Below are 23,982 nucleotides of genomic sequence, written 5' to 3'. Positions count from 1 at the left end.
AGCAAAGATGTCGGTATAGGGAGGTATATTCGAACATATGTGTGCTGGTGTACCGTAAAAGGTATTTCACAACTTTCCACTGTGGAAACGATGTCAGAAGAGTGACTTAGAACAACACTAAATTTGAACACACTGGTGGAAGGTTGTTCCATACCCATCTTGAACCAGGAGTTGTGACTGCCAGGACAAGCGATGCAACCCTCGCAGGAATGCGAGAAGCCACCTCGTTCCACGAATAAACACGGATACAGCAGGATATAGGAGCATGCATGCCCACCTTGTGCAACCATTCCGCCAAAAGCCAAAACTGGTCCCTGGCATATCGAGTTCGTGTTTCGCGGTCCATCCAATGAAATCAAGAAGAAAGACGACATCTTCCGCCATGTTCGATATTCTTTATAAAAGGCATAGTTATTCAACGGCTATATGAAAAAAATGTAAAGCTGACCACGTACGTATAACGTCCCGTCGGATAGCTCGAGTAACCCACACCACGAGGGTCGAATACTAGTACTGAATATCCTCCACGAGAAACCAATGCCTCCAGTTGGAAATTCCATGCAAACAAGCCTGTGTTTAATCCATTGATGAAGACGACGTGTGTTATCACCACTTCCGTGCAGCTCGTAGTACAGTTTATGTGTTTCTCGTCCACGACGCGAGATACCACAGAATCCTTTGCGCGTGCAAGTGTTTGGATCAAAGATTGTGGGGAGGTCTACCGGGAGATCAAGCATGGATGAACAAGAGAGTTACTATAATGGGTCCCAACGCCAACATAAAAGGCGAGTTTCTCTGTTTGCCGAAGACGGCACTGATATCGACAGCATCGGCAAGCAATTGAGAAAGTCTGGAGCCATCGCTATGACATTGAAAAGGTCGACTCGAGTACGGGCCTAGGACGTTGAGAGAGGTTGAGGGAAGTTGTAACGCGATACTCACCGACTGACCACCATCTCTAACTTTTCCACGCTCACAATCGCTGGAACCTCACCAAGACTGGAAACCTACACGGTGACGAAGGCCACGAATGGTTGGAAGGTTAGGGAACAGGAAATGGAGAGCATCAGGATGCATGCATACTACTTCAATACACAACTGCATATATTTCAGACTGAATGGGAACCTACACAACCAAAGCTCGATCCTAGTCGCTTGTGGAATACCGTCACCACCCAATCGTGGAAAATGTCAAGGCCTCAAGAACGGGGGGGGACATGGATCGAGACGCTTGGGTCAGGAAAGCACTTTTTCTGGGCGCGAGGTCACATCAGCTTTTCAATTTTGAGGCTACTTTGCGTCAGTGAAACCGGATAGTCTTCATTCCGATGTCAACAAACCACGGTGACTAGAGTCTCAGGCGATTTATCAATTTCTAGTCAACTCCACCAACGGAAAGGGGCCCTCAAAAAATCGTATAAAGGAGTTACTTCTCCCGTTAAAGGGTCTTCATTATTTCTCTCACTCGAACTCCATCCGTCGTTTGAAAAATCTGCACCAAGTTGACTTTACTCCATCAAACGACAAACAAAAGTTCCCATTACAACAACAATGTCGATCTACAACCTCTCATCGTCTTCTACATCATCCCTCGACAGCTGTACGTCTCTACCGTCGTCTACCCCTGAATCTGTCCTCGCTTTGTACCCAACAAGCGACTTCATGTCACCTCCTTCTGGAGCTGCCTTACCAGTGCCTGGTCCTCGACGACCTCGCTCAGCCTCTTTTGGTGAACGACGAGGACACCAGTTATCCATCCAAATTAACACGGCCAAACCCATCGGAGAAGTCGCGGTGGCAAAGGGGCACTTGGAACCACGGGCAGGTGCGTTGCCTCGCAGACCACGAAGGAAACAGCCCGAAGTTGCTGCTGCTCCTGAACCCGTCAGAATCGAAGAGTCTCAAACATTCAATCTGTTCGTTGGCGGCCACGGTGGCAGCAAAGAGGAATAATGAGTCTTTCTTGCTGACACTGGAGAAGGCTCAACGTAATCACAACAATCGGTTGACGATGTCTCCTGACATTGTGTCCTCGAGTCTATGTCTTCAAGGCCTGGAGGCTGGATAACCTTTCCAGCTAATATAAGCCCTTCCTCGACAGTTGAGGAGTGTGAAGGGTCTACCAGCTTGTGGGGCAGCTACGATTGGGCAACATAGGGCGAAATTGGAATTACCGTGGCTTCGGACTCATTGTAAAACTACCAGTCTCGCACGTAGTCGTGCATAACAACTGGATGTATTATCTATATAATCAATGGACAACGTATGCTGTAAGTTATCGAGGTGTGGCCAAAGGAATTATTCGATGAGCAGGACTTGCAAAGTCACTTAACCTCGCTGGTGACGACTCCACGATGCCAAGCATCTTCACCGTCTGAGATGTCCTCCATGTGCGTATTTCTCCTCTCTCAAAAAGATCTCTTCTTTCAATTACTTTTCTTGGTCCGATCCTGTACCTAAACAAGGATTTCGAGCTTCCAGAAAGGTATCCCTTCCATCCTCAGAGAGCAGAGCTTGATCACTAGCGATACCGGTAAGGACCCCTCTTCTACTGAAGTCAAAGCGTCCGCATTTGTGGCCATGAACGATACCATACTTTCAGGACTGAACCACAGACAAGCAGGATGTCGGTTTCTCGCGCATATTCATGTCGGGAAAACGGCTTAGAATTCAGTTCATTGTCCACTCGATTGAAGATTCCAAATTGTGTCGATATGTCCTTCCATAGCGATTGTATTCGGTGGTCACTGTGAAATGTCATGCATCATGTCGCGACTCGCCGGCCGTGCGTGGTTTCATTCTGGACTGTACATCGACCGATGGACAATGATGCCTTCGTGTAAAGATTTCAGGGATTCGCGCGCTCAAGTTGGCGTGTGCCTAGCCCACTGAACACCAGAGAGGATAGTGTCAGTACTCAAGTACTCACTGGCCACCATGAAGAATTGGTCGCTACGGATTGAAGAGTATCAGGCGAGGGGATACGGGTTGTGGAGTCAGTACATAGTCACCCAGAGAGCTTTGAATTTATTGGCATTTCGACATTCATACCAAGATGGCATTCGGTTCGTTGGAGGTCGTTTTTGCAGCAGAGGGTTCTCCGAAGACTGGGATATACCGCGGGAAACTAAGTACAACTCGCCGGGTCCTTTTCGCGTTCATCACGGTCATGGTTCGCAAACTCAAAGTAACCATAGGGCCATCTCGCCTCTCAAAGATACTAGAACACCTCCATTCCTCACCAAGACTCTCATTATTTGGCCTTCGGGCAATACGACTCTCATACGCGTTTCGGAATGACCATTTTGGTGCCCGGTTCGTGGTTTAAACCAGTCGCTAAGTCAGTCGAAACTGATAGTACACACAGGCATTTCGTGAAAGAGGACCTTCCTAGAATACGACATGCGAATCCGTCGTTGAAGATAGAGGTTGAGAAAGTGCTTAAAACAGCACAAGAGCAGTGGCGGCCTGAGATGGAACTTCAATTAGGTGCCGTGATTTAAGCGTGTGCTGACTTCGTCTGATACTAATAATTTGTCTTTTTCGTTTCAGAGGATGGAACACTGAAAACTATTGATATGCACAAGAAATGGTCGACGAATATTCTTAAGGAGCTCATGGAAGTTGCAGGCGGTGATCCATGGCGGAAATGGAAGAACAAAGCGCAAAGAGAAGGGCATCCTCTCGTTCAAGGAGAGGAAATCGAACGACCAACGCCTCTTCCTCCTACTGGAATGCTCCCCCTTCCCAATCTCAAAGTTTACCGTGAAACACATCCTCCCGAATCAAAGGAAAAGAAGGTTGAGAAGAAGAAGGATCCCAGTAAAAGGATCTCTTTGGACGCCTCAAAAAAGAAGGAAGCTCCTACATCACAAGCTGATTTGTCCAATCTGACGACGAAAACGGGTGCGGCTGCTGTACTACCTTGATAGTATGGCTGATTCATTCTATTATGGTACTTCACAACTCATGTAATAACGTACGCCGAGAACTTGCTGATCAACTTTTCTAATGAATTTACACCACACGCCAGTTAACAACCGTGATTACACGCTATCAAAACAAGAGAAAAGGGTATCACTTCGAACTGAGCAACCCAGCAATCCAAATCACAAAACCAGTTCCAACGGCTAGTATTGCGAGGTCGTCTAGTAACGTTGATCCCATATGGATGTATTTTAAGCCATTCACAATGAGAGATGGAAAGGGCGGTGGAAGATGGGGTAACACCATCGCAAGCAGTGCAGGTGGTTGGGCAGCATCCTAAGAGTGTGAAATATTCATCAACGGATCTATAGAAACAGAAAAAAAAAGATAGACTCACAAATCCGTTGAAGATTCGCGTCGAGTGAAGCGCGATTTGAAGGGCCATGAACGCCCAGAAGAAAGGCTTTTACGGGAATTCAGTATACAATGCTTTGTCAGAGTGTGATAGACCTCACCAAGACTGCGACTGTCCACCCTTGACCTGCGGTAGAGTCCACGACAGCATATGGACTTCTATAAGCTAATTCTGCCCATCTTCTCCATACCCCCTTCCAGTCAGACGCGACCTCCCCACGCAGCGTTATATGTGCTTCGGGCTCTCTCACGAGAACAAAATACGCCAATAACGTCCAAATCGCGACCAAGTGGACCAAGGGCATCAATTTTTGGAATTTGGATTGCTTCTTTGTCTTGACCTGAGTCCCAATACCACCGTCCATAGCTGGACTTTTACCCAAGCCTATTCCAGGCGGAGGAAAAGGTGGTATAGATCCGTTTCCACCTTGAGCTCCGGCTGCGCCAAAAAGCATTGCTGCGAGAGGATTATCTGCAAGCGATGGCGGTATCTGAGGGGCTCCAGGGGTACCGCCTAATGCAGGCTGACCTGGAGAATCAGGTCCACCTCGCGCTCCGAACCCTCCCATTATGGCTTGCAAGAATTGCTGTTGCTGTTCCTCTGACCATGCAGATACATCAGGTTCCGGTTGATTTGTGGATGGTTTTCTTTGAGATGACGGAGAGGTCGTAGGTCCGGGTGATGCTCGAGCAGGTGGTGTTGGCATGTTACTCTCTTCTCCTACGAAATTGCGTACATTCGATGAGTGTGATCCTGCAGGTGGACCTATAAGTAAAGGAAAGTTGTCAGACATCTTCAATTCTACAATCAAAAAGAAGATGTGAGACGTACTCTCGTGCCGCATGTACGGCGCATCCTCCCCTCTAGCTGACGTTGTGAGTTTGGCAAGGCGGTCAGTTCCTCTGCTAAGGATTGCTTTACGACGGGCTTCGGCTTTTGCTGCAGCAGACATCGTGGTTACTGCTGCTGAAATGGGGGATGGGGGTCAGAAACACGTTGAGGACGTTCGAGCTGGCAAGGAAATTCGTTCACGGTCCTCGGATGATGCGCGAGGCTAATATTTGGCTCTAACGTCAGAAACAAATAAAGGCAACTTCCGTCAATTTCTTATCTTATCTGCTCAAGGCGTCAACGCACTTTTGACTGATTTTTATTCGATTATTCGATGATTTCCTGAAGAGCCAGTATCAGTCTAGCAATCTTGTTTGGAGTGTAAGCTCATCATTGCCATGTATTCCATCAGCTGATCGAACCTGCGGCGTAAATCAGGAAAAGATCTACATTGCATTCCCATATACCCACGGTTCTCCATCCGACATCCATCCCTCCATCCGTTTCTTCGCTCTACGTCGGACACGTCAGCACAGAAAAAATGGCATATCGAAAGCTTCAAGCTGTTATCGTAGCCGTATTGGTTGGTCGGGCTTCTGCACAGTTTTCTGGCTTGCCAGCGTGCGCACAAGGGTGCGTTACCACTGCCACAGGACCAGTTGGGTGTACAGCGTGAGTTGTACTTTATTCTTTCTTCTACCTTGGTCACTCTTATGCTTTTCGTTGTTGGGGAGTTTTTGCATTATCGCGATGCATGTCGCGGGCCCGAAAGCAAACAGTGGAGGGACCATTATGCTGGGCTTCTCAACCTTGATGCAACTGACCTCAAGTCCAAGTCAATGAGCTGACTTCTCCTCTATTCCAACTCACCAGATCGGACCTACAATGTCTCTGTGGATCGCGTCCATTCCTCTCCGCCGTCCAACGTTGCATAAGCCGAAACTGTGAAGATCTTCAAGAAGCCGCAACGAGCTTGCAGATTATACAGAACGCGTGTGGTGCGTGCTCGTGCTTACCCTTGTGACTGCATGTTCAATTAACGTGTTTCTTCTGACAGATGCGACAACTGGAACAGGCACCTCCACAGGTGAGCGAGCATTTTCCGATGGGAAAAAATATAATTTCTAATACGATCCTATGGCAGGTACCTTCTCCGGAACTGCGACCGACACATCGTCGGTTTCCTCACCCAGTTCTATCCTCACAACTTCTAGTTCAACCAGCGATCTAACCACCAGTATAACGACGCCGTTGACCTCGTCCTCAGAGACCACTCCTCTGACTCAACCAACAACGACTTCGACCCCCACGACCCTTGTCACCACGGACACGAACACGGTCACTACCATCAGCACCCCAGCTTCCGTTCCTCCTATCCAAACTCCGACCTTTACAACCAAGCCCACCGCCAGTTTGACTGTTCAAGACAGCGGTTCGCCAGTTCAGACTCAGGGCGGTAATGGAGCTATGACTGCCCATGTTTCTGGATCGTTCTTGAGTACCATATGTGGGATGATTGGGGCAGCGCTGTTGGCAATCTGATTTGTGATATGAGAGCCTTTTTGGTATTTGATTGATGTGCGGAATGGAAGTGTTGTATGTAAGTATACCCTAGCTGTTTTTATTCCTTTTTACTGTTCCGATCTGTTCTTTTCGTTCTTACGAAAGGGGAGCCTATGTGTGGGTTTTGTGTCATGTTTTTTTTGGCTTGTTGAACTTTCAATACACGCTCTTTCTGAAATACATATATTACTTGAACCTTACTTTGAAACTCATTGATAGTTTCCCGTATCATGATACATGGCTGTCCATGCGCAGTCGATGTTCGCAGCTAGAAGGATGATTGGAATTCTCCCTCAATGATACATCAAAATGGGCTGCACTAAATTTATATGCTAAAACGCTTCGCACAAAAGTAATAGGCGCCCGTTGAGCTGAGCTGACTTGTTCCTCTCCGGCCTCAAATCATATCGCACCTCAGCAGTGAGCATTTCGGGATTGAACACCGGTCGTGTCATGCTCTTCCAAGAAGCTATCAGCCAACTTCCCAGTCGCAATCGTAACCCTTGCGGAACTGGTCTTCTTCATCAGAAAGGCTATCCAAAACTACAACACCATCTTCGGAGTCTAGAGTATCCTCGCATGCATTAGTATATACGCCGTCTGGTTGCAATCTCTTGTTTCTCTGGGGAATTTTCGTCACAGGCACCAGAAAGGCTATCTCCTGGGGAGCCCACTCCACTGGTGGCACAGAATCCTCACACGCATCAGTATCCACGCCGTGTGGTTTGATCTTCTGTTCGAGTCCGATTGTGCTATCTTGATTTTTTTCAAATCATGATCAAGGGGTTTTCGGAGGAACTCGTGGACAAAAGCACAGGAGAATAGAACGAGAAGCACAGGAGGATAGACTCGTTCACGTCCAGTGTGCCGGTAAGTCCGCGCCAAGAAAGGTCTTTGCACCTAAATGATGGTCTGGCGCCCTTTCGCCTTCAACCAGCTCGCTCTGGAACTGGTGTCAGCTTGGTAGGAGTTGTTTTCTTCTTCAGCAGGTATCTTGAATAACTCCACGGCGTTGTCAGCGGGAGAGAGCGTATTCAGCTCAACCTTTGGAAGTGCGGCCGGGATTATACATGATGATTCAGATACATGTCCTTTCTAACAAACTTTTCCGGTGGTGCTAAATTATGTTGAGAATATGGTTGATTGGGGCTGTCGTCCGATGTGACTATTCTACTTGGTGGCCATGACGAGGATCGTGAGTGACGGCCGTTGATATTCAACGTCTGGGTTTCAACCGACGTTCTAGCCCATCCTTTTCAGAGGTACCTCGATCAACCATCTCATTAAAATTGCATTAAAATGTCATTCTTTGCGGCACGCTGATCGATTTAGTGCTTCGCCTCATCTATCCGGACTGATCCTGTGCGTACCGATTTTACTACGTTCAAAAAGCGTAGTCAGTGACATGGCAGACACGCTAACGTAGTCCTGTAGAGCCTTAACGGAGACGCAGCGGAACCAAAGCACGAGAGATTGAATAGGATCTTGGGCTCATCCGGGCTTTGATTCGGTTATGCCGCCTCGACGTTGAGTATGGTTCACAGCAACTCCTCATAGTCCTACGACCGAGATTCAGGTTGTTAAAGCCGTTGAAACCGAGAGCGATCCGCGGTTAGAGACGAGTCGGACGGAGGTTGGCTGAGCTGTAGTGACTCACGATTTTTTTAGCCTCTTTGGTACCGTGTCTATCCAGCGTGAAGGACCCAGCTGAGGATGAGAGGGAACCACAATGTAGCGATGTTGACTAGGACTCTGTATCCCAAGTTGTACTACTTACCTGCGGTTTATAGACCGAGTCCCAGTCGACTCCTTAGTGAGCGGCTAGACCTGCAACATTGTCAGCTAGGCAGTGCCGGGATCACCTTTACTCTATGTTTGCACGTACCTGTAAATAGGGTCCTGAGTTCTTACTTTGCGCCCAGGTGAGATATATGCTTAATCCATAGATGCATCATCGCCCGAAGTCCTCGAAGCGCCGTCTTGACGCAGCGGTAACAACTCCCCTGATTCGAAATTAAAGTGGGGTAGCCTTACATCGAGGGCGAGTACCGGTACACGGTCGTGCGGGTTACAGAGTGGTGATATTTCCGAGAATTATGGAGTTCGGTGCGGTTGCCACAGGTACCGGGACCGTAGATCATTGTTGGTCGTAACCCGCGAGGTCTACGAGTTGAGGAACTGGCGCAATGGACTGCACTCTGAGTATCTGTGTGACAATTATGTCAGCAATACGATTTTGACCCGGATTCCTCCGTCTCGACTCCTCGACACCTCTCGGTGTTCTGTCAATCTACTCATGTGGCCATTCTCTTCCAAGACTGAAGAACCAAAAGCACCATCACGGGATGATCGACAGAAATGTTGGGAAGCTAGGGACGCGTATTTCTCGTGTCTAGACACAGTCGGCGTTGTGAAAGCCGGGGAAGAACGAAGCAAGGGTGCTTGTACATCAGAGAACGAAACATATCAAAAGAATTGTGCTCAAAGCTGGGTTCGTCCATTTCTTTCTCTCTCTCAACGGCATCTCATCTTGGAGGTCGACAGATTGAATACTTCAATCAACGAAGAGTGATAGCTGAAGCGCAAAAAGATAGGCTGGCCCAAGCAAGCACACAGGCCCAGAACACTACTAGAAGATAACTATCACTCTCTTTGGTATGCCTATATCTGTCCCCATTCGTATAGAGTTGTATCTGATCATTACCAGTGTCAATCACCTTCTGAAGGCTCCTCTCCCTAGGTATCGCCACTGTCGGTCCGCTGTGCACCATATGATGCAGTTTCGAGTATTGTTGAGAACATGATGGACACAGTTGCGCTTTACTACACCTCGCTCCTCCTTCGTCCGGTGACTGGCGACTCGGCTCTTCACATGGGTTTGCGGGCTTCCTCCAGGGGTCATCTTACAAGTTTGAACCCCCCTCCTGTTCCTACCCCGGACATTTCTAATCTATTATCACTAACCCCTATGCTAATATAGCGGGTTTACATATTTCGGAACAATATCACTGGTTCGATCCTGTGTAAAAAGCCCATTCGATCCCCGTTGGCGAAAGGCAAAGCGCTGGGAGAATTTCTGTGGACTTACCGTCATTCTCGCACAAGTCGCAGGATGATTCACCGCCCCAGACGCCATAAATTTAAGCAAGAGATATCTTACCCTTATCCAGTATGGGAAAGGGAACGATGGGAATAAGGGACTCATGGCGGCTAATCCGACATGTCCCCCGATATCTGCTGATGATCATGTTTACATATCATTACCACAGCCTAAATCTTACGCGACCCCACAGAAAAGCTTTTAAACCGCAAGTGGAGTCGCAGTCAGCTCTATCAATAACCCCCCTCCCCTCGGTCGTTAATGGTCATGCAGAGCTCAGGTGGCTATTCTGCTTTCTTTTCTTCAGGCTACCGTGCCATCCGTGCACCCGGGACAGGAGAACCCCTTGCCAACAAGCCTTTTCCCCATCCTTTCCTGTGAGTTTGATCAATGTGTCTTGTTATCTTATCATCGAATCTCCCCCTCCCCCCACTTCAGCGAGTATGCCATCTGCCAGGATTGTGAATGTACCAATCCCTTGCGGCCACTTCCCGAAGTCTCTAGAAAGCGTCGTAACTCGGTGATCAGGTTTTTTGATAAGGTGGCATCGAACGCCACCGATGTGAAGGAGAGGCGGCGCCGATCTTTTGTCGATTTCGACCTATGGACGAGGGTTGGGCTTCAGAGATCGACTTCACGAAATTCATGGCAAGTTTTTACCTCCCTCGCCATCGCACACAGTGGATTGAACGACTTTATTTAGTGCTGAAAAATCCCCACTTCAGCCACAGACAATCGACCCGTTCAGCTCATCGCCAGAGTCAAAGTCGTTTTTTATTGAACTCGCAGACTCTCCCATCCATATCAAGAGTCCATCCTCTTTTAGTCGTTCGAAACGAAACACTCTTCTCTTCTCACCGTCGTCTACCACTCGCGATAGCTCCTTCACTAAGCGAGAAAGAGAAAGACCGACCTCAGTCCATACATTACCCACATGCCGCCCTACCGACCCTCGTCGCCGACATTCGTCCATCTACTCAGTGCCCTCTTCTTACCTGGGTAAAATGGAGAGGGAACTAGACCTGGGCTCGAGTGTCGAAAAAGACCTTTCACTCCCGCTGCCAGAGGAATCGGAATGGAGTGACCCTGGTGAGCTGGACTGGCGGCAGTTTCATTTCGAATTGTTAGATGGATTTTGAGTAGTATGAGTCTTTCTTTTCCTTTTCTTTGTTGACAAAAGTATGATTTATGTATAGTATGCGTCTGTATGTATGTTATTTACTTATTCCTAGCTAGATGCTATTCATTTTATCTGTACGCTTTCGTGTATTATTATACTTATACATGCTTGTAATACTGGTTGTATTCACACTCTCGATGTATGTACTCTGTGATCATAATTTAATTTATTTGAGTTTTCCGAGTTCTCCGAATTCACCTTCGCAGTGTCAGCGCATCAACGAGCACTCGCACTCTTATTCCTTCTTGCACCATAAGTTAATACCAGTACTACTCCGGCTCCCGGTTTTGTCATTAACCGATTGTTCCAATGCAGTGCTAAGTACTACGTCCATCTTCAACCGAACCCCGTTCGGCTCCCCTACTTCCCATGCCCGTCATACCAGTCGACGAAACCCTGGACATCTCCCATGTCTCTGGCAACGCTCCAGACATCATTAAACGAGTCGCAGCATACCCCTCCGTTTCGATGTTCGCCATAGACGGAGACCACGAAAAAGGAACAGGATACTCGGATGAAATTGTAAAACGGATGGTGGTGACGGAGGTTTCGATTGTCAGTCATCCTGAGGAACCGTCGAAGAAGGTTGGGCGGGTTGTGTGTGAGATGGAAGTGCATGATGGTGTGTGGTGGTTACTATAGACTAGTTTCTGAAAGGACTGACATTGGCCTTTCGATGCAGATATGGTTAATAGAACAAGGACAATACATGGAGGGTGTTCGGCCTATCTCGTGGACATGTGAGTGGGGGCAAAGCTCGCGCTCAACACCGACCCTTTTTCTCAACGCCATTCGCCAGATGTTCTTCAATAGCTTTAACAGCTTTGGCGTTGAGCAACGGACGATCGGTGGATCATGTTTCTCAGTCGTTAAACATGGTCTATCACTCTCCAGCTACTGTGTAAGTCGATGTTTTCTTTCGGTGGTTATAGCCGTTCAACCTTTTCTAGTGGAGATAAATTAAGGATAGTGAATACTACGATGACGATGGGGTCTAGAACGATGTCAGTTAGAACTGAGGTACGTTATCAGGAGTTTTTACGGGTTTGCTTTCCAGTAACGCGTCCTATAGATCTGGAATGCTACTCGCCACCGACTAGTGGCATCCGGGGTACATATCAAGATGCAGCCGTCCGAGTCGAAACTGTAGGGATCACGTACTTGGGTGCGTTTTTCATATGGTTATCATTCGTGCAAGTTGGACCAATATACTCCGTACAGGCATTCACCAGCCAATGGGTTGCTTCGAGACCCGCTTTATCGTAGGTCATGCATCAGTATCGGGTACATGTTCATGTTACAGATACTTTGGGGAGCAGTAGAAGCACTGGCATAGTTTATAGAAAAGATAATGGTGCAAGAGAGTCAACTACCGCAAGTCGATATGTGTGTTATTGGCGCGCCGCTCTGCGAATGGATGCAATCTCCTCCGTATCTTTACTTAGAAACTGGCGGGAACTGGCGGAGCGCTCGAGCACTTCGTTTCTTGAGTACCGTGGTACAACTTGGCTTCTCCTTCGATCGAACTGGCCGCCCACGGTCGCCGAATTCAACATGTTCATGTCCGCCGATATCCCGTCCTTGCATCAAGCACCATCAGTTTACTCTGTAGAGATAACGTGGGTCAGACCCAACGGAACTTGGCAGAGTACTTCGGTCAGAGAGGGTTGACCGTCTGGATCTGTCAACGACATTCTCCTCCCAAGAATACCGGCTGGCCAGCAGACATCAGATTGACCTTCTCAATACCCTTGGTTTTCTTCATTCCGGTACCATTCAAACCTTCTGTGCCAATTGGTTTATGGAGAACCTACGTGCGACACCAAAGTCCAGGATTGTCACAGCTGAGGTGTATCATTTCGGAGAAAAATCCCCTCGTACGGAAGTATCTCGTTTATCTAGCGAATTTGTAGTATATCCGACTTTGCCTGACAGGCGGAACATTCGACTGGAGTCAAATCATTTTTTATTTCTTTGAAATTCTGTCCTGAGCAACTGAGTACGTTCTCGGTTCGGGTTCATCATTTGCCGATGTGCTTCAACGTCTACCACGAGCAACGCCTCCACCTACAGCGTTAGGCGGCAACCCTTGTTCATCATTTTGTCGCATTGTTCGTTTAGATCAAACTCAAACCTTCATGCCTCTTCAAATTGACGACAGCGTTGACATTTCCCATGTTTCTGGGAACGCCCCAGACGAAATCAAGAGAATCATAGTAACAGTCTTTCCTACAATCGACAGTCGACATGCGAAAGGAAGAAGAGGATACTCGGAGGAAATTGCGAAGCGAATGGTTGTGACAGAGGTTTCCATTCTGTGCCATCCCGAAGAATTGAAAAAGATTGGACGTGTTGTGTGCGAATTGGAGGTACATGATGGTGCGTTAACAGACTCAATAATAACGAGTTGTCATTGAAAGGGTTGATTGAAATACAGACATGATAAATGGCTCAAGGACAATACATGGAGGATGTTCAGCCTTTCTCGTGGATATGTGAGCCAAGCGAACATGACCGCCCCATACATCGTCTTCTCATTCATCGACATCAATAACCCCCCCTCCCCCCATACAGGTGTTCGTCTATGGCTTCAACAGCTCTAGCCTTGAACAATGAGGCAACAGCCAATCTCGTCTCCCAGTCGTTGAATGTGGTTTATCATTCTCCTGCTGTCGTGTAGGAAATCCGACTTTTCTTTTCGTAGTTATCACCTACCGTTTGACTTTTAACTATGGGTCTTTTTTTCAGCGGTGATAAATTACGGATTGTCAACGCTACGATGACGATGGGCTCTAGAGCGACTTCAATCAAAACTGAGGTACGGTGTCCAGTAGAATTGCGCACCTCAATTGGCTTACATCCGTCTGAAATACTAGATTTGGAATATTACTCACCACCGACTGGTGGCATCCGGAGTTCACATCAAGATGCAGCCTTCGGAGAAGTCGAAACTGTAGGGTTATCCTACTTAATGTAATTGAGTTCGTTTATTTTTGTCAGTCAGCACTAGTATCCTTAACCAATTTTGCAGTATGTACAGTGCTCGTAAAGACCTGATGCCCTATTCTGGATTTTGGCTATCTCCCGTGTTCCCAGAAGGCTATCGACCAGAATCCAAGCACCCGGTAAGGATCGACGTATACCACAAACGCTACCATAACCGACGGAAACAACTAAGGAACGATTCTTTTCACAATCTAGTCTAGAGAGTTACAGGACCCTGACGGACTGGGAAGTTCAGAAAACGAGCCGACCGAGGTTCTCCATAATCACACCACTCACGATGTACGCCTCAGCTATAGTAGCGGTGCAGGAACCCCCGTAGGTGGCCATCTCATTGCTTGCTCAGAGCGTTCACCGTAAATTGACTGCACAGGTTGCTTACAGTCCTCCAACCCTTTCCCTTTAGCCTCCCGCAACTCCTTCTCTCCGGACGACCTCGTCCGGACTGTTCATTCTTGAATCTTACCCATTATAAGCAGCGTCTCTCTCGTCAGGTCGTCTTTGGGTTCTTTTCTGGGGGTTCATCAAGACTCAGCATTCGCGACGGGCCGAGGCAGTGCCGCAGACTCTAGTCATCTTAGCGGCTGTTCATGGGGATCTGTTGTAGTGAATTTGATGCAGGAAAGGCAGAGCCTGGCGAGGGTTGCAGGAGGACCTTGTGCCATATATGCTCAGCGCTCAGTACTCGGTGCCCGGTCATCATGGCATCGTGGGTATTGGTTCGGAGTCGTGCCTGACTGGAGATACATGGTTTGAAAGAAAGCCGGTTGAGACGGGGAGGCAAATGGACGGCAGAGATCAACGTGAAGTTTTGCTGAAGTTCTGAACAACCTGATATGGTGGGAGGGGCCATTGACACTAGAGCGGCCAAAGTTCTCCGTTGACTTTCGCCTTCTCGGGGGACGTTTGCGGACACCTGGAACATTAGCCGGGTACCACTGTCGAGGGGTGCGGGGACCGGTAATACGGTCGCAGTAGTGAGGATCTCTCGTTCTAGTATTTGAAGTACCTTGTCACATCAAGCTTCACACTATGTCCACAATTTTTTTGAACCTGAAACGACTGTTCTCGACCCTGAAATCACAGGGGGAGTGCTCTTCAATACAGAATCTCTTGGTCAGTTCCATGCCTTTGAACTATGATGATGGTGGGTACTTATACACACGCAGTGGCCTTAATAATTAACAATTTGTAGCGTTGTAGCCCTGCGGGGCCCGGCATGGATCATGATTAGAACACTGATAGAGTAATGTGTCTGTATAATTAGTACATTAGAATTCGAATATTCGCGCCCAGACGGTAAGCACGGGCATGGTCCTTGAGCTTTAATCCACACCCACGCGGGCCATTTACATTGCCTAACCGCTCGGAGTACACAACGAGTTCTGTGCGGTGGCCAGCGAGTGCAGCCATTGTCAGGTCGTGTTTACTAAAGGCGAGTGGATCTCGAGGTATAAAAGCAGATGCTTGAACAGTGTCATTCTTCACAAACTAGAGTCCCATCTAAGTGCTCCTCATATCTTACACTCAGGTAGGTCATCCCGTGCCACTATTCACGTACAAGCACGTACAGATTTCCACTTTGCAGAGATGAAATTCGCCGTTGGTATCATCTTCCTCGCCACCCAGCTCGCTGGGGGTCTCTGTGTCGCCGTTCCCAACAGTGATGCCGCTGCAGAATGTGGCGCCCTCGGTGTCATGGTAGCCGACGAGAGCAACCATGCGGGCACCATCCGTAAATGTGCCGACCATCCCATTGAAGATCGCAGAAAGACATGGCAATCCCTAGCACCGTTCGACCATGTCAACGCGACAAGTTCAACCAGCACCTTGACCGCTAGAAGCGATGAAGCGTGCTTCTATGACGCGCCTTACGGCTGTTCAGGAGGAAGCTGTTGGAAGAGTTGTGGCACCCCTGGTGATGGGAAGTGGTGTTGGACAGCTGATGGCGATGGCTCTGGGCCATGGTTGTCGTGCTCGACGTACTCTGATTGCAATCCGAACGCAGCGTGTGGGAAGGGGATTGGGTGCGCTAGGTGCGGCTGTGGCTGCTAAGGTTTATCGAAATAGACAACGGTGCAGTAGGTAGTAAAGCTCTTGTGTACCTAGCACAAATTGTTCTGTGGCTATTTCGAGCACAATCGCGAAACTTGTTTATTCCGGAGAAAAGAGTAGTACAAGATACATTGCTGCAATTCTTTTCGCAAATACTCACCATCCTTGAATCCAACCGAAAAGCACCTGATTTACCTGGTCGGGAACTTGAAGGTTGAAGATGCAGTAGCGTTCTTGCAGAACTTGATCAATTCTTCGCCTTCGGAAGGCAGTGAGATGTAGTCGTCTTGGGTGTAAGGCCGCAGGGCCGAAAAAATGAGATTCGTGTCAAAGTTTGCAAATCACAGGAAGTGTCCAAGCCTGAGCGCTTGAGCTGTGCACGTGAGGATTTTTCAATCGAAATCTTTCGTTGATTTTCGACTTCCATTGACTAATACAAACCAAATGTTGTCAGGCTATCCAAATGCACGAAGCCAGCACTATGGATATTGTGGTGTTGAGCAAGGCAACCACTACTTCCATTGCAGGAGGTCCTCTGCCAAACCGGCAGTAGAGGTCGAGGTTTTGCCCAGCGTACTGAGTAACCAAGAGATGTCGACCTCCTAGCTTCTTCTCTGATAATCCTGGCTATGCCGCTGTAGATATGCAGTTCTCTCAGGATTCTGACCTCCCGTATGTTCGTCAGCTTAGCCACTGCTACGAGTTCCCCTTGATCACATCGCCCACAAACACTTCCATGTCATGCCTTGATGGTGTGATCCAATGGTCGGTCCAGACGTTTCTGACCTTCAGCACTGCCGGGTTTCAACTTCTCTTCGCGACTTCGGCAATCCAGGTCTGTCCATTGACGAGACTCCGCGCTTGATGATCAACGGTGCCAAGCGTTCCTGTGAAACGCCGTGCACTCGACGTAACGGTAACGGTTCGAGCTCCACGCGAGGAAGGAAATCAGCCGCGCCAACGGAAGGTGGAAGGGTGTTGTGGCTACAAAGAGTTCCCTCGTTGGCCAATGGTGTGACTTTGTGGTTAGAGCTTCTTCGGCAGACTTTACGGTGGAATTGTCGAGGCCGGAGACTATGGGTTCAAGTCCAATAACTAGAAAGGCAGTAACAGGGGGCTGTTCGAAAGGTTCTAGAGACCTCACGAGAAGTAGATACTTGAGGAGGTCGTAGAGCAGGAACTCCTAACGAGAGAAGGGATTAGGGAAACTGAAAATGAATTCAAAGCAATGTTAGGCGAGAAAATAAGAGTTTATAGATAGAGAATAAAGCGGAATGAGTTAGATTATAGAGGTGTAAAGTACGAGTCGTGAAGGTGGTGATGGTGGTCGCGAAGAACTCGTTGATCGATTTAGAGTCACGCTGGAATCTGGATCCGCTCACCAGCTTCATTTCTCACCACCACCGTCTCATGAGACAAGTCGTCTCGTATGAAGATATAACTCTGCCGTATGAAGTAACTGCCAATGCAGCAAACGAAGTCACAAAGTTGAACACAACATATTCCAATAACAACCAAAAATCGCAGTCCAAACGAAAACGAAAATCGCGTAACTCAACCAATCGTAGCAGCAATCGTCAAGGAGTTCTCCCAGAAGAAAATCACGAGACGGAGGACATGGATATGAGCAGGGAATTGACGTATGAAGAGATTTGGGATGATTCTGCTTTAGTTGATGCGTGGAATGCTGCGACGGAGGAATATGAGGTACGTGTCTGGCCCTCCCCCGAATCCAGTTCTGATGCTGAAGCGTTCCTCTTTTAAAAAGGCTTATCATGGACCGGACAAAGGCTGGAAGTCTGAACCAGTGCACAAGTCCCCGTTGTGCGTACATGTTTTCTTTATTTTCATGCCCATGTTGACGCTTCAAGTTCACGTTACTAGATGGTATAATGTTCCTCCGGCAAAGAAGGTGAAACTCTCCGATGGCCAAGGATCTGCCTCGAACACGGGGAATTCAGCAAAGGACGGGGACGCCGATTCTCGCCCTATAGATTTTGACACGTTTATTCCCGACCACGATGCGGGTTTATCAAAACAGTCCGGTGTTCATAACCTAGACGATTCTACAGCCTTACCCGGACCCCCTGAACCGATGGTTAGCCGCGACGAGGCATTTAACCGTGCTCTAAACGCGATGTACTGGAGTGGTTACTGGACGGCTGTGTACCACGTGAGTCCGTCTCTAATCAATTGAGTTCGGGACGATGCAAATTATCCGCTAGTGTCATAATCATGTAGGCAAGCCATCGTCCGACGGCGATATCGAAAACCGCCCTGATGAGGAAGACCATGAGACTGAAGACGACGTAGGAGCAAATGATATGGATGATTTCGTGCCCACGCAACGTTGAATGTCTATGGATCGCCTTTACAGTAAGTAGCAAGTTAATATTACTTGTCTATTTGACAGGGTGTACGCCTGGCAGGTCGTATGCAATAATTCCCTCATACCCGGATTCAAACCTGCAGAGCAGCGAGCCATAAGGGTGGATTGCAGCCCCTCTTTCCCAGAGTTTCTTTCGCCGTTATATGTACACAAACTTTCAGTCGATTGTGTCATGTGGAAGCTTGCCTGTTCTTATTCTTATTCCATGCCGAAGAATTGCTGTACTTATTTGAGCGGCTCCGCTTCTCGTGGAAGGGTCCTGTGCAAGCAAACAAAGCGCCTTGCACGGAACATCCAGACTTACTCCCGGCGTATTTTCACCGCAAGAGCTTTGCTGCCCAGCATGGTCCTCGCGGGTTTTTTTTGATCTAACTTGCCGTAGCGGTCTTCGCAAATCACCTGGTCAGTCTTTCCCGCTCGAACTAATCGCTCCATGCGACCGCATATACAGATGCTTTATAAACCATCCCTTCGTCGCGGCTTTCACCCGAACCCCGGTGCTCCCCTCGTCTGCGAAACATTCCAATAGGAGGATTCGTCATGTCCGACAACGAGAAAGCTTTTTCTAGCGACGAAGGTCATCAGGAAATCCATGAGCGGCCGAAAGGACTCTGGGGTTGGTATAGCCATCCTCTCACCCAGGTGAGTGACTGAGTCGCTTCCATTTGAACACACAAAAAGGGCGTGGTTTCTCTGACTTTTTTTTAAAATCAGACATGTATGGTCGGTTTTGTGTGCTTCATGTGCCCCGGCCTCTTCAACGCCTTGACCGGTCTCGGTGCTGGCGGTCAAGTTGACGGGACCACCAATGCCAATGCCAACGCCGCCCTTTATTCGACCTTCGCCGTCTTCGGTTTCTTCGGCGGGTGAGTGTAACCGACATCCAGTGGTTCCTCTAAAAGACATAGCCTCTAATTTCTTCTTTTTCGTCTCATCGACAGCTCCATCAACAACAAGCTCGGATCTAAAGTTACACTTCTCCTGGGAAGTCTGGGCTATTGTTTATACATCGGTTCATACTTGTACGTTTCCTTTGACATATTGGTGACGGAGGTGATTACGGATTGAAACCTCATACACATTTAGGGCTATGAATATTCACCCCAATGCTGGAGGATTTGTTGTCGCTGCTGGTGCTATTCTAGGAATATGTGCGGGGCTGTTATGGTCCGCGCAGGGATCCCTGATGTTATCATACCCCACGGAGTCGCAGAAAGGAACGTACATTGCTGTTTTCTGGTCAATCTTTAACCTTGGTGCGGTTTTGGGAGCTGCGATATCGTTGGGTCAAAACTTTAACTCGACGGTGAGCAAAATACTCATCATAATTGGATTATCATCGACTGAACTGATTTTTGTATGATTGTAGGGAAATTCTGGTAAGGAGCAGTTCCGATATATTGATGCGGTCGTCAGGCTGATACTCAATTCTCTGCTTAGTCTCAAACAGCACATACGTACGCCTCTATTCTTGTCATTGATAATTACGATCCTGAATCTTTTTACCTCGATCACCAGATTGCCTTTGTCGTAGTGACGGGACTAGGAGTGTTGATACCCATGTTCCTCGTCGACCCCAAGAATATCATTCGTAGTGACGGAACGAAACCCACCATCCCAGTCGACCCGACGTGGAAAGTTCAGATTTACGGTCTCTGGGTTGCCCTCAGAACCGATCCAGCTATCATCCTACTCTTCCCCATGTTCTTCTCCTCCAACTGGTTTTCCACATGGCGTTAGTGGCTTTTCCCCATACCGGGCACATCTTATTCTTACCTTTTTTCCCCTTTAGAATTCAATGAGTACAATGGAGCAATCTTCAACATACGCGCGAGGTCATTGAATAATTTCGTCTACTGGACTGCACAGATTGTCGGATCTGTTTGCATGAGTTTCCTCCTGGATCGAAAGTCCCTTAGCCGACGTACCCGAGCTTTCGCGAGTTGGGCTCTTCTTCTTATCTTGATCTTTGGTACCCATATCTGGGCCTACTTCTACCAGAAGTGAGCTTCCATCTCTTTGATTCTTTTATACCTGACGTCTTTTCCTCGTCTAGACAATATGATCGTAACACATATCCTAAAGACCGGGATGATCTAAGGTTTGATATTAACGACTCAGGATACGGTGGACGAGCTGTCCTATACGTATTCTTCGGTATCCTGGATGCTGCATGGCAGACAACGATCTACTGGCTCATGGGAGCGATGTCTAATGACCCTGCTAAATTGGCATACTTCTCTGGATTCTGTGAGTTTTCTTAGACTTTTTCCCAGTGATTTTTCGATACTCACATGTTTGGGGTGGTAGACAAATGTATCCAATCCGCTGGTGCTGCCGGTGTGTGGAGAGCCGATGCTGTCGGCATTCCGTATGTTATCATTATCGCACTTCCGCTTTTTCTCCCTTTGCTGAGGACGTCTGACAAAGATACATGAATGTATTCATCTCGACATGGGTGCTTCTCGTTGCTGGCCTTGTTTTCGCCTTGCCGATGATCTATTCTCGTGTCAAGAACCACACGGAGCCTGAGGATGAAGCAGTGTATGTTTCTCTCTCTCTCTCTTTCCCGTTCCACGTGACACTCATGATCTGATTATCAGTGCTCGTCTGGAGAGTGAAGCTGTCAAGTCCTGAGTTTGAGGTCTAGGGGAAATGATTTTACTACTTTTTTCGGTTTTGGCCTTTACGATGGGACATTTTCGATACGATATTGCAACAGCCAACCTCGTCTCCTAGTTATTGAATGTGGTTATCGATATTTGACTTTTTTTTTCGTGCTCATCACCTTAATGTAACTTCCACCTATTTTAGCGGTGATAAATTACGGATTAATGATACGATGACGATGGGGTCTAGAGCTTGTTCGATTAGAACTCCAGTACGATGTTTTCAGGGCCCCAATTGGCTTACGGCGTCTGAGATACTAGATTTGGAACATTACTCACCACCGACTGGTGGCATCCCAGAGTTCACACTAAGATGCAGCCCTCGGAGAAATCGAAACTATAAGTAGGGCCCTCCTACCTAACGGAATTGCGTTCGTTTATTTCAGTCAGTCAGTACTTCCCAAGGGGGCCCACGTGATTGAACCTCTGACCAGGGTGGGGTAGGTAGGTACCCAGCGGCTTAGAATTTTTTTTTTGACCACTATATATGGAGGCCGTCTGGCAGTAAATTTTCAGGCTAGAATTAGTATGTTTGGTCCTTTTTTGGGAAGGCTTTGGTTGTGTTTGGCAAGAGCCCACACAAATTTTCAACTATCACAACAGTTTTTTGAGAAGAAAACCAACAAGAATGGCGAGAATATATTATATATTGATATATTGATTTTGGCAGACTGTGACATAACATGCTGACATCAATATATTAGGCTGATGGGGAACCTCTTGTTGTTGACAGCTGGATAGATTGCCCAGAGTGTAATGTTTGTCTTCACATTGGATTGAAAGGGATTGATTTTCTGTAAACTGATGAAATTAAATGTGAGAATGAGTAAGTCATACTATTCAGTCAATTGGAAGCTCACTGTGTTGCCAATACCATCTAGCTTGTGTATGACTGAACTACAGGCCAAGAGATTGAACCTGTGAGACATGTTCCATGCAGTGTTGCATGGGTAGGGTCGGAGATGTGACCCTACCCCTGGGGTTGGGGGTAAGGTAGGGGTCAGGGGTAAGGTAGGGGTCGGGGTAAGGTAGGGGTCAGGGGTAAGGTAGGGGTCGGGGTAAGGTAGGGGTCAGGGGTAAGGTAGGGGTCGGGTCGGCCACCAGCCTTGGGGTCGGCCAATTTTTGGGGGTCGGCGATGATGGCATAATTCTTTTTTTGTCCGTACATACCCCCCCCAAAAATTCGTGCAGGATCTCCTGTTCATAGACCGGGACATCTTTGATTGGGAAAAGGAACGTGAGGAACCAAAAAGTGCATGGGGTGGGACATTATGGATGCATGAGGTGGTTGGAAAGCGTACTGTAGACGACGAGCTGAAGGCTTACGACGACAACACTGCAGAGACTGCTCACACCAACGATAGCGCCAACTCAGACGACATAGAAATACTTTCTTGAATTATTCTTACTTACTTCTACATGTCACGATAGCCGTAGATGATACCAGATTTTTCTACATGACTTTTGGCACCGACCCCTCCAGCTGGTGGGGTCGGGAGGGGTCGGGCATTTTCAAAAATCTTCCCGACCCCCGACCCAGGGTCTGACCCGGGGTCGGTGCAACACTGGTTCCATGGGTTCTAGATATATGCCAGATGCAGCATTACTATATATGGTTTGTGGGAATGGTTACATAAGTAGGTAGGGTCCCTCTTGACCCCTTCACAGAGAAATTCGATGTCAGGTGCATTATTTTTTTTAGTGAGGCCCCTTGTGACATGCTCAAAATTGTGCTCAATGTGTTCAAGGACAGTGATGAATCAATTGGTGGTTGCCTCCATCTGCTTCTCCATTCTGTCCCCAGCGAGTAGGACACGGTTCTCAGAAGAAGAGGGGGGAGAACGATTGAGGATAGAGCTGTTCCCTGTTATGCTGCATTCGTTGAGGGGGAAGAAATGAACAGGACAAGGTGGTGGGGCCTGGGGGGCAGTGGATGGATTTTGGACCAATTGCTTGGCCAGTTCCCATGTCTTCATAACAATGCAGTGTAACATCACCGTCTATTTTGGTGGAGTCTGTACTGTAGTGTCAGAGTTAAGGATTGAGAGAGCACTAAGACAGTTACCAGTTGGTGATCGCCACTTCTGGCACCATCAGAGGTTCAATGCACTGAGAGTGATACCACAAACGATAACCACAAAGTAAGGCTTTGATGCCATGCTGTTTAATGAATTGGGAGTGTGTCACAGTTCTCTTAGAATAAGTAATGATGGTGAAGCATCTTTGACAGATGATAACTCAGAGTCCTTCACTGGGAAGAAGAGTTTTGTCATGATGTGGGGTGGTCTCCATCTCGTGCAATGAGGTTTGGAAGGGTATCATTGATGGTAATTCAGAAATTGTTCATAATGTCAATCTGTGGTGGATTTATTGAGGGAAGCGGAGTGATGTTAAAATAGTCCACTGGCGTATACATGTCTGGACATTACATGGCAAGAGAAAGGAGAATTCCCTCATCAGTCAATATTGTGACTTTTGTTGGTGGATCTTCTCCGGCAGACTTCACCATTGAGTTGTCTTTGAGTTTAAGTCCAATAACTACACTACCAAAACTGGCCCATGTCATATAGATATGTGCTACTTTATATATGTCCCATAAACTCAATATATAATGAACATATATTGGCCATGCTGTAACAATGCCATAACACAGTCCAGCAAAGAGAATTTTGGTGCCCTTTGTTCTGCCCATGATGGAAAAGGGTCCAAATGGCATATTTTACTGTTACGAGTCGAGCGCCCAACGTAAACGCCAACTGCTTTGACCAATCACGCAATGCCCATGACTCTGAGCCTGGTGCTTTGACAGTATTCATCATATTACCAGATGCACAATCAGGCTGCAATCAC

The 23,982-nt window shown here is 47.7% G+C and overlaps 13 protein-coding genes across 13 annotated transcripts; 12 read left to right on the top strand and 1 right to left on the bottom strand.

Annotated features, from left to right (window-relative positions):
• Window positions 1–1,551: 1,551 nt before the first annotated feature.
• E1B28_009739 (uncharacterized protein) lies at window positions 1,552–1,953 on the top strand (the record flags this gene model as incomplete). The annotated part of the gene is made up of 1 exon (XM_043154652.1): window positions 1,552–1,953. One exon carries the CDS (start codon window positions 1,552–1,554, stop codon window positions 1,951–1,953), a length of 402 nt encoding a protein of 133 aa, XP_043007107.1.
• Window positions 1,954–3,055: 1,102 nt separating this feature from the next.
• Window positions 3,056–4,110, top strand: E1B28_009738 (uncharacterized protein; the record flags this gene model as incomplete). The annotated part of the gene is made up of 4 exons (XM_043154651.1): window positions 3,056–3,315; window positions 3,368–3,489; window positions 3,553–3,979; window positions 4,034–4,110. The coding sequence occupies 3 exons, from the start codon at window positions 3,056–3,058 to the stop codon at window positions 3,927–3,929; spliced, it is 759 nt and encodes a 252-aa protein (XP_043007106.1). The 3' UTR covers window positions 3,930–3,979; window positions 4,034–4,110.
• Window positions 3,993–5,502, bottom strand: E1B28_009737 (uncharacterized protein). Its single transcript, XM_043154650.1, has 5 exons — window positions 5,480–5,502; window positions 5,174–5,409; window positions 4,443–5,107; window positions 4,325–4,390; window positions 3,993–4,263 (listed from the first exon to the last, which is right to left on the bottom strand). The coding sequence occupies exons 2-5, from the start codon at window positions 5,292–5,294 to the stop codon at window positions 4,078–4,080; spliced, it is 1,038 nt and encodes a 345-aa protein (XP_043007105.1). The 5' UTR covers window positions 5,295–5,409; window positions 5,480–5,502; the 3' UTR covers window positions 3,993–4,077.
• Window positions 5,436–7,007, top strand: E1B28_009736 (uncharacterized protein). Its single transcript, XM_043154649.1, has 5 exons — window positions 5,436–5,554; window positions 5,612–5,845; window positions 6,047–6,171; window positions 6,231–6,260; window positions 6,318–7,007. The coding sequence occupies exons 2-5, from the start codon at window positions 5,715–5,717 to the stop codon at window positions 6,713–6,715; spliced, it is 684 nt and encodes a 227-aa protein (XP_043007104.1). The 5' UTR covers window positions 5,436–5,554; window positions 5,612–5,714; the 3' UTR covers window positions 6,716–7,007.
• Window positions 7,008–9,032: 2,025 nt separating this feature from the next.
• On the top strand, window positions 9,033–9,376 carry E1B28_009735 (uncharacterized protein; the record flags this gene model as incomplete). Its single annotated transcript, XM_043154648.1, has 2 exons — window positions 9,033–9,227; window positions 9,281–9,376. 2 exons carry the CDS (start codon window positions 9,033–9,035, stop codon window positions 9,374–9,376), a joined length of 291 nt encoding a protein of 96 aa, XP_043007103.1.
• Window positions 9,377–10,097: 721 nt separating this feature from the next.
• E1B28_009734 (uncharacterized protein) lies at window positions 10,098–10,975 on the top strand (the record flags this gene model as incomplete). Its single annotated transcript, XM_043154647.1, has 3 exons — window positions 10,098–10,213; window positions 10,275–10,484; window positions 10,540–10,975. The coding sequence occupies 3 exons, from the start codon at window positions 10,098–10,100 to the stop codon at window positions 10,973–10,975; spliced, it is 762 nt and encodes a 253-aa protein (XP_043007102.1).
• A 410-nt stretch (window positions 10,976–11,385) lies between these two features.
• E1B28_009733 (uncharacterized protein) lies at window positions 11,386–12,166 on the top strand (the record flags this gene model as incomplete). The annotated part of the gene is made up of 5 exons (XM_043154646.1): window positions 11,386–11,638; window positions 11,699–11,756; window positions 11,816–11,917; window positions 11,967–12,036; window positions 12,089–12,166. 5 exons carry the CDS (start codon window positions 11,386–11,388, stop codon window positions 12,164–12,166), a joined length of 561 nt encoding a protein of 186 aa, XP_043007101.1.
• A 119-nt stretch (window positions 12,167–12,285) lies between these two features.
• E1B28_009732 (uncharacterized protein) lies at window positions 12,286–12,687 on the top strand (the record flags this gene model as incomplete). Its single annotated transcript, XM_043154645.1, has 1 exon — window positions 12,286–12,687. One exon carries the CDS (start codon window positions 12,286–12,288, stop codon window positions 12,685–12,687), a length of 402 nt encoding a protein of 133 aa, XP_043007100.1.
• Window positions 12,688–13,046: 359 nt separating this feature from the next.
• On the top strand, window positions 13,047–15,252 carry E1B28_009731 (uncharacterized protein). Its single transcript, XM_043154644.1, has 9 exons — window positions 13,047–13,395; window positions 13,454–13,511; window positions 13,591–13,692; window positions 13,765–13,834; window positions 13,893–13,989; window positions 14,048–14,141; window positions 14,218–14,337; window positions 14,393–15,135; window positions 15,189–15,252. The coding sequence occupies exons 1-5, from the start codon at window positions 13,155–13,157 to the stop codon at window positions 13,971–13,973; spliced, it is 552 nt and encodes a 183-aa protein (XP_043007099.1). The 5' UTR covers window positions 13,047–13,154; the 3' UTR covers window positions 13,974–13,989; window positions 14,048–14,141; window positions 14,218–14,337; window positions 14,393–15,135; window positions 15,189–15,252.
• A 357-nt stretch (window positions 15,253–15,609) lies between these two features.
• E1B28_009730 (uncharacterized protein) lies at window positions 15,610–16,074 on the top strand (the record flags this gene model as incomplete). The annotated part of the gene is made up of 1 exon (XM_043154643.1): window positions 15,610–16,074. The coding sequence occupies one exon, from the start codon at window positions 15,610–15,612 to the stop codon at window positions 16,072–16,074; it is 465 nt and encodes a 154-aa protein (XP_043007098.1).
• A 762-nt stretch (window positions 16,075–16,836) lies between these two features.
• On the top strand, window positions 16,837–17,169 carry E1B28_009729 (uncharacterized protein; the record flags this gene model as incomplete). The annotated part of the gene is made up of 1 exon (XM_043154642.1): window positions 16,837–17,169. One exon carries the CDS (start codon window positions 16,837–16,839, stop codon window positions 17,167–17,169), a length of 333 nt encoding a protein of 110 aa, XP_043007097.1.
• Window positions 17,170–17,441: 272 nt separating this feature from the next.
• Window positions 17,442–18,865, top strand: E1B28_009728 (uncharacterized protein). Its single transcript, XM_043154641.1, has 5 exons — window positions 17,442–17,781; window positions 17,843–17,898; window positions 17,959–18,247; window positions 18,300–18,450; window positions 18,547–18,865. Exons 1-4 carry the CDS (start codon window positions 17,485–17,487, stop codon window positions 18,426–18,428), a joined length of 771 nt encoding a protein of 256 aa, XP_043007096.1. The 5' UTR covers window positions 17,442–17,484; the 3' UTR covers window positions 18,429–18,450; window positions 18,547–18,865.
• Window positions 18,866–19,003: 138 nt separating this feature from the next.
• On the top strand, window positions 19,004–21,100 carry E1B28_009727 (uncharacterized protein; the record flags this gene model as incomplete). Its single annotated transcript, XM_043154640.1, has 12 exons — window positions 19,004–19,105; window positions 19,178–19,329; window positions 19,405–19,485; window positions 19,550–19,769; window positions 19,833–19,842; window positions 19,904–19,920; window positions 19,982–20,198; window positions 20,256–20,466; window positions 20,520–20,713; window positions 20,774–20,834; window positions 20,894–21,007; window positions 21,067–21,100. 12 exons carry the CDS (start codon window positions 19,004–19,006, stop codon window positions 21,098–21,100), a joined length of 1,413 nt encoding a protein of 470 aa, XP_043007095.1.
• Between the last annotated feature and the right edge of the window lie 2,882 nt (window positions 21,101–23,982).

The sequence above is a fragment of the Marasmius oreades genome, chromosome 6 (assembly GCF_018924745.1).
Source record: "Marasmius oreades isolate 03SP1 chromosome 6, whole genome shotgun sequence".
Taxonomy (NCBI): domain Eukaryota; kingdom Fungi; phylum Basidiomycota; class Agaricomycetes; order Agaricales; family Marasmiaceae; genus Marasmius; species Marasmius oreades.
This window is presented reverse-complemented; position numbering and strand designations above follow the sequence as displayed.